This window comes from Crinia signifera, chromosome 3 (genome assembly GCF_055691185.1).
Source record: "Crinia signifera chromosome 3, ASM5569118v1, whole genome shotgun sequence".
NCBI lineage: Eukaryota > Metazoa > Chordata > Amphibia > Anura > Myobatrachidae > Crinia > Crinia signifera.
The window spans coordinates 129,963,032-129,971,318 of NC_139219.1; the positions used below are offsets into that span (position 1 = coordinate 129,963,032).

At 46.4% G+C, this 8,287-nt stretch overlaps 1 protein-coding gene across 1 annotated transcript; it reads left to right on the top strand.

The window, feature by feature from the left end:
- The first annotated feature begins 2,576 nt into the window (after positions 1-2,576).
- Positions 2,577-7,844, top strand: LOC146062918 (uncharacterized). Its single transcript, XM_083174927.1, has 4 exons — positions 2,577-2,853; positions 3,172-3,330; positions 3,452-3,705; positions 7,627-7,844. Exons 1-4 carry the CDS (start codon positions 2,669-2,671, stop codon positions 7,842-7,844), a joined length of 816 nt encoding a protein of 271 aa, XP_083031053.1. The 5' UTR covers positions 2,577-2,668.
- The last annotated feature ends 443 nt before the right edge of the window (positions 7,845-8,287 follow it).

Below are 8,287 nucleotides of genomic sequence, written 5' to 3' on the forward strand. Positions count from 1 at the left end.
AACGAGGGGACCGGTGTTTTTCTCATGTTTACAGACTGTTTCGCAGGCTTAGTCAGTAGTAGGAGCACATGTGATACAGTATCGTGATTTTTTCATCTGAAAATTGCCTGGTGTGTATGGTCCAGAGTTCCCCGACTAGTGATGAGAATACTTTATTAGGCTACTGCAGGCTGCCGCTATGGGTATTGTCCGTATAATGTGTAATAAATCCTGGATTGGGGTATTGTCAGTAATATTGTTGTAATACCGTAAATAACGGATCATTTTGCATTTTTTCCCGCATACTGTACTTGTAATTGAAGTAGTCACAGCAATAGGATCACGTGGTATCGTGATTTTCCGCCATTTTAGGGATCAACATGGATGCCACATACAGTACAGTGCAGTGCAGTAGAGATAGCGCCATTTAGAATATTGTACGTGTTAAAATTGCCTGGTGTGTATAGGCCGCAGATCCCCGACTAGCGATGACAATACTCTATTAGGGTGGGCTACTACTGGCAGGCTGCTACTATGGGTATTCTCGTATAATCTGTGCAACTGTAAATACTGTTGGTGTAATACTGTAAATACTGTACAGTAACGTATTTTTTCGCAGGTGGGGGGATTTTTGCGCATATTAATAGACTATTTCGCAGACTCAGTCACTGTATTTGTGTAAAAAAAATCCCCTAGCTGTGTACAAAATCCCCTAGCTGTGGGTGTATTGTAAGTACTGTACAGTCATTACATTAAAAGTAATGCCATGACCACAGGCTGCTCCCCCTGTATAATAATTTGTGTCATGGCATTACTATTATTAATAGTAATGCCATGACACAAATTATTATACAGGGGGAGCAGCCTGTGGTGTCATTGCATTATTATTATACAGAGGGAGCAGCCTGTGGTGTCATGGCATTACTTTTACAGTATATTATACAGGGGTAGCAGCCTGTGGTGTCATGGCATTATTATTATGCAGAGGGAGCAGCCTGTGGTGTCATGGCATAATGCCATGACACCACAGGCTGCTCCCCCTGTACAATAATAATGACACCACAGGGTGCTCCACCTGTATAATATAAAAGTAATGCCATGACCACAGGCTGCTCCCCCTGTATAATAATTTGTGTCATGGCATTACTATTATTAATAGTAATGCCATGACACAAATTATTATACAGGTGGAGCAGCCTGTGGTGTCATTGCATTATTATTAATATACATGAAACAGCACAGCAGATACTGTATGTCGTTTTAGATCATGTTAACTTACTACTGTCCTGTGTTTTATCCTCGACCAGGCTCCTCCTGTCCTGCTGCGGCTCCACAAATTTCTGTTCCCCTCTCTGCGGCCTCCTGAAGCGTCCCCCACGAGTTGCTCTGCGGGCGGCCCCAGCCTTCCTCCAGTCTCTGAGTGCAGACGCGTGGGTGGGAGGCGTCAACGTCATGACGTCCACACCGCACCCAGCGTCTGCCGACTGCCACTGGGGATAAAAGGGAACAGGCTGCCGGCCGGAGCCCTCCTCCTTGTAGCCGTGGAGGCCGGCGGCCATGTTCCTGTGGCCTCAGACATCATTTAAAAAACCACAGGAACATGGCCGCCGGCAGTGAAAAAACAAACAAACGTCAATGCGGCCTCAGAAACGGGCGCGTCGGCGCGGCCCGCAGCACACCTGCCAGAGCGGCCTGGGGGGCAGATGGCACCCTGCCCCCCGGCCCAGCCCGCCCCTGCCTCCACCCCTCCTAGTCTGTCTGTCTAAGCCCCATCTGTTAACGTACTGTACTTTTGTTTATCGCTTCATCCCTTTTATTGAAAAAAAAAGCTCATGTCTATGCAGTACGGTCACATAATTTTCGGTACTTGTGACTTACAGTATCTGGGCAGCCAATGTTGAAATTGTATGCCAGTACCCTAAGCATGCGATTTGATGCGATTTCCCTTGAAATTCCTTTGAAGAGAAAATTGCTGTTGCATTGTACAGTATGCTATTGTATTGCATGCGATGCGATTTGATGCGATTTTAATACTGTACAGTACAGTATGTACAGATGTACCCAGATGCCTGTTTCATACAGTATGTGAAATGGCCCCCCAGACCCCATTTTTAATTGTATTCCCACCCTGATGGCTAAATGCCCCCATTGTTAACGCCACCCCACTATCAACGCCAACCCGAAGCGTGGCGAGCGAGTGTCCCATAGTCCTTTGCGAGGAACAGCGGGACTTCCTGTTTGCCGCTGCCGGCTTACAGGGTAGTCTTGGCAACCCTGACGCTCAGACGCAGCAGAGCGCAGGGTGCGTGTTCACGTCACTCCCGATCCGGCACTCTTATACTGTAGATCCTTTATATCGTGGTCTGTTTGTAGACGTTTGTGTAATGTCGTAACGTCACTTCCGGTTTCGTCTGAAGTGACTACAGCTCACAGGATTCCTCTCACAAAGTGCCGTGATTCCGGGCAGTGTATTTGGTACAGTACTTGTCTATTATCACGGCGCCCATCGCATCGCATACCACTAATTAAGGGAAGGCAACCCTACCGGCTGCACGTCCGGCCCCAACTTCACTCCTGCCTGCCTGGCTGCCAGCCAGTCGACTTGTTGCCGAAGTACCAAAATTTCCATTACTGGTCAGTATTTACGGTACATTACTGTATCTTGTCTCCACAGTTCCTGAGATTAAACATGCCGCCAAAAATCACCAAAGAAATGAGCCAGATCATCGTCAAGATGAAGCAAGATAACAAGACAACACGAGAGATCCAGGCTTGGCTGAAAGAAAGTGGTACTGAAGTTCATTTACAGACTGTGCGCAATCATGCTTCTATGAGGATGCGCCCCAGATACAGAACTCCTTCTCACTGCACATTGTAAGTACAGTACTCTATACAGTATTAGCAGATTCTATAATTACTGTACTGTACTGTACATTACTACTGTATACTGTACTGTACCAGGCGGCTTCAAGCTGTGGCCCTCCAGCCATTGTGAAACTACTGTACAATTGCCATCATGCTGTGCCATCGATTTGCTATTAGAGAAAGATACTGTAAAGTACAATTACAGTGTGGCAAGGCATGCCTGGATGTGTAGTTTCACAACAGCTGGAGGTCCACAGTTTGGACATGCCTGCTGTACTGTACAGTATGCTGTACAATCATTTTTGTCTGTGTTATACTGTACTATAGGAAAGTCCAAAAGATTGTAGAAGAATTAACTTGTGGTGATGATGAGCGTACTGCTGGAAAAATAAAAAACATTCTTCATTCGGACTATGATATGGACGTTTCAGTTTCCAGTGTGAAACGGATGCGAAGAACAATGGGATGGAGATATTGTCGCACAAGGTAATGTAAAATACTGTACTGTACAGTACATCAACCTTAATTTTACAATACTGTATACTGCAAGTCATAAGCATTTAATGTCTCAATGGTCCTAATTTTTTTTTACTTACTGTACCTGTAGGCTGCATCCCATGATAAGAGATGTCAATAAAGAAAAGAGAGTGATACAAGCTCAACAGTGGATTGACAGTGCCGAAAAATTTAATGATGTACTTTTCACAGATGAAACTTCTGTTTCTATGGAGAGGTTCTCAAGAATGTCCTTCCGCAAACCTACCTTTATCTCATTGAAACCACGAGCAAAGTTTCCATTAAAAGTCCACGTATGGGGAGGTATATCTCGCAGGGGTGCTGGACCTATGTTAGTTTTTGAAGGTACTGTACTGTACTGTACATTTCTACTGTACTGTAGTTTTAAACAACTCAGAACCCTGAAATGTGTACATGTTAATGGCATCTTACTGTATCTCTGTAGGGATTATGGATAAGATCTTCTTCCAAGAACAAATAGTCGATCGTGTTTTGGTGCCATTTATCAGAAAATACTATCCATCTGGACACAGAGTATTCCAAGATAATGACCCAAAACATTCTGCTTCTGCAAAATACATGGAAGAGAGAGGAATAATTTGGCAACGCACACCACCAGAGTGAGTATTATTCGAACAGCATTTACTGAACTACAGTACACTACTTATTGTACAGTCGTGATTTTAATACTACTGTACTGTACAGTATGTTAATACAGTAGTACGTACTTAACTTTTGTATGTACTGTACTACGTATACTTTAGGTCACCGGACATGAACCCAATTGAAATGGTCTGGGCACAAATGAAGAAGTTCATCAGGAATGAAGTGAAACCGAAAAATAAACAAGAACTTTTGGATGGGATCAGGACTTTTTGGGAAAAAAAACTGACACGTGTCCAGTGTATTAAGTACATAAACCATCTGGACACCGTCTTGCCTGTCGTCATTGAGCGAAATGGGCATGCAACTGCTATGTAGATTCTCCAGTACTGTATAATACAGTATAAAGTACTGTACCTGTAAAACTGAACCCCTCGCAGCAGTCTCTTACAGTACAGTATACTGTACTGTACAGTACAGTACCTCTCCTTTTACTCGCTGTCCACCTCACAACTTACTGTATTTCCCTCCCTTCAATGTTTACTTGACATGTACTACACATTGCAGTTTGCTTGGGTCAGAGAACAAGGAAGAACCACTGGCCTGAAAAAAGTAAGTTTATGATCTTACTGTACAACACTCTTACAGATTGTCATGTGTACTGTATCTCTCCCTCGCTATTATTTTTTCTACTCTACCATGAGCAAAATCAAGCGTGTTTGGGCCAGAGAACAAAGGACAGGCAATGAAATGGAAAAAAAGTAAGTTTATGATCTTACTGTACATTATCTCTCTCCCTCTCTCCCATCCCCTTCCCCTGCCAACATGTCCCCCCCCCCGAAACCCTTGTGACCATTCAGTACTAACGCTATTCTTTTTTCTTCTCCCCTTACTGTATCCACCACATGCCACTCTACCATGAGCAAAATCAAGCGAGTTTGGGACAGAGAACAAAGGACTGGCAATGAAATGGAAAAAAAGTACGTTTATGATCTTACTGTACATTACTGTATCTCTCTCCCTCTCTCCCATCCCCTTCCCCTGCCAACATGTGTCTCCCCCCCCCCAAACCCTTGTGACCATTCAGTACTAACGCTATTCTTTTTTCTTCTCCCCTTACTGTATCCACCACATGCCACTCTACCATGAGCAAAATCAAGCGAGTTTGGGACAGAGAGCAAAGGACAGGCAATGAAATGGAAAAAAAGTACGTTTATGGGGCGAGATTTATTGTGTTTACCGTTTTTCCGAAAATGCGATTTTTGCTCAAATCGCCCTTTATCGCCGTTTTTTAAAATCGCTTTTTTTTCCAGAACTAGAATATTTAATGAGGTGTGTATTCCGGCATGAAAAGTGCGAGAAAGTGCGATGTACAGTAGGGCGATTTTCGGGATGAGAATTGCGATTTTTTAGTCATGAAAAGTTGCAATTTTTTGGAAATGTGCGATTTTGTGATTGAAAAAAAAAAAAAATTGGCGTGAGGTCCCCCCTCCTGTACATAACCAGCCCCGGGCTCATTGAGCCAGACCTGGTTCCAAAAATACGGGGGACAAAAAGCGTAGGGGTCCCCCATATTTCTGAAACCAGCCCGGGACTCTTGGACCGGTCCTGGTTCCAAAAATACGAGGGACAAAAAATCTGGCGGTTCCCCCGTATTTTGAAACCAGCACCGGGCTCCAACAGCCCGCAGTGTCATGCCACAGCCGGGGGACACTTTTTACACAAGGTCCCCCGGCCGCACCATGAGCACCGTGGCTGGTCAGCCTTGGACGGGGTACCTGGAGGAGTGGGGACCCCCCCCAATAAAGGGGTCCCCCCCCCAGCCTTCACCCATCCAGGGCTGAAGCCCGGGGCTGTCACCGGCGTCCCTGGCCATTGGACGCTGGCCTGATAGGGTTAAATTGTCATTCCTAGCATTGCTTAATACAGGAGAACTGCAAGTGCCAGCAGACCTCCCCAAGCAGAGACCTCCCCAAGCAGGCTGGGACTTGGGGAACCACAAGTCCCAGCATGCGGGGCATTAATAGGCCCACTGGGACTAGTAGCCCACCTGTAAAAAGAATGTTAAAATAAAGCACACGAATGCGAATTCCGGAGTTAAAAATAATCGCACTTTTAGAAAAGTGCGATTTACAGTATGCCGCAAATCGCCACCCATTAAAAAAATGGATTTGGGAAAACAATGAAAAAACGGCCGTTTTGGCGATAAAAATCGCCAAAAACCCACCATCGATCTCTAATACTGTAAATGTCACCCATGATCTTACTGTACATTACTGTATCTCTCTCCCTCTATCCCCTCCTCTTCCCCTGCCAACATGTGTCTCCCCCCCCCCCTGAAATCCTTGTGACCATTCAGTACTAACGCTATTCTTTTTTTCTTCTCTCCCCATACCACTCTACCATGAGCAAAATCAAGCGTGTTTGGGACAAAAGAGACACCCACTGCCTTGGAAAAAGCTTTCTTGTCACCTACTGTAAAATACTGTACTTTACTTAAAATACTGTGTTAGGACTGATTGAATTACTGTACTTTTTTATTATTATACAGTATTCTACGTTAAGTCCCCAGACAAACTGCAAACCATCTGTACAGGGTCTTGCCTGACGTCATTGAATGAAATGTAATGTAATGTACATTACATGCATACTGTAAATAACACTTCTCCTGCACTGTATTGTACTGTACTGTATGTTTTAAGAAAAATGAAGTGCTGTAATGTACTGTACAATATTTTTGGTCAATGCTGTGTTTTGTCAATAAAGTACCGGTAGTCCTTGCAGGTGCTGAAGTACTGTAGCAGGCAGCGGCGGAGAGTTGAGTGCAGTGGTGGGTGTCAGGGTAGCGGCACTGCGGAGGTAGTAGGCGGCTTTGCGGCTGTGAGGGGAGTTGTAGCTTGGAGGTCGCGGCTGGAGAGGGTAGCAGGTATTGTGCGCACTCTGCAGAAGTGTGTCAGTGAGTAATGAGTACACCTGTGTGTCTGTGCTGTGACCTGGGAAGTGTGTCAGTGGGTGCGGGTGCATATACTGTAGTACAGTATTTGGCTTTTGTGTGTGTGTGTGTGTGTGTGTATAATGCTGGGGGGGGGCGGGGTTCATTGGGGAGAGAGTGTGAGAGAGAGAGCAGGGGATATAGAGAGACAGTGGGAGAGAGAGCAGGGGATACAGATGCACAAATATTAAGTACTGTAGCACTGAAATGTACAGTATTAAGGTGGACCGCAGCAGGAATCTCCGATCCCTGCTGCGATCCCCCCCTGCAGCACCGCCGGCCGCATCCCCCATAGGTTTCTATGGGGGATGCGAAGCTGCCCGATGTATCAGCCCCCCTTTCGTAGCCCTGTCCCTGCGCACAGCAGGTGATACAGTACATCCCGGTGATACTGTATGATCGCATTTTACAATGCGATCCTGGAGGTACTGTAATATTCCGCCCAGATCGCATTGTAAATGCAATCAATGATAAATGGGGGCCATAGAGAGACAGTGGGAGAGAGAGCAGGGGATAGGGAGACAGTGGGAGAGAGAACAGGGGATAGGTGTACAGTGTGAGAGAGAGCAGGGGATAGATGCACAGTGTGAGAGAGAGCAGGGTATACTGTAGATGCACAGTGTGAGAGAGAGCAGGGGAGTGGGAGTACCTGTGTCTGTTGTGTTCCGCAGTTACTGTAGCTGCTAGGTATAGAGCCAGCCTTCTTCTTTGTGCTGCCAATGGAACCCGGGAGGAAGAAGATGACCACGGGAGAGGTGAAGGGGGAGGGTGCTTCCAGTGGAGCGTGAGCTTCAGCAGCCGGGGGGAGAGAGCAGCGTTGCCGCTGCTGCAGGTCGGCAGAGCCCATGCTCTGGGATGTGTGGCTGCGTGGAAGACCAGCGGGGATTAGTGCAGAGGCTGTCCGGCAGCGTGAAGGAGACCAGGGGAGATTATTGTGTTGGCTGTCCGGCTCCTGCTCACCTTGTAATTCACCGCAGTAATTCCATTAAGGGGGGGTGGGGGGGTGGGTAGAATGGGACTTGTTTTATAACTTCCCTGTCTCCAAATCTCTGCTGCTTTGCATGGAGTCCAATCTTACTGTAAATCCCAGTATACCCGCTGCCAGATGCCCAATGCTGCAAAGGGACAGTGGATTAGTGAGGCAGCCAGCTCGCTCACCTCAACCCCCACTGTGCCAGTGCTGGGGAGATGGCAAGTGACATGCTGCGCGCTGGGGTCGGCCGGCTGGCGGGCCAGGGATTGCCCTGGTGGCTCCGATTCCATGGGCGGGGTGATCAACCACAAAAAAAAAAGTAGTCTACTACTAAGATGGATACTGTAGTAACACAAATA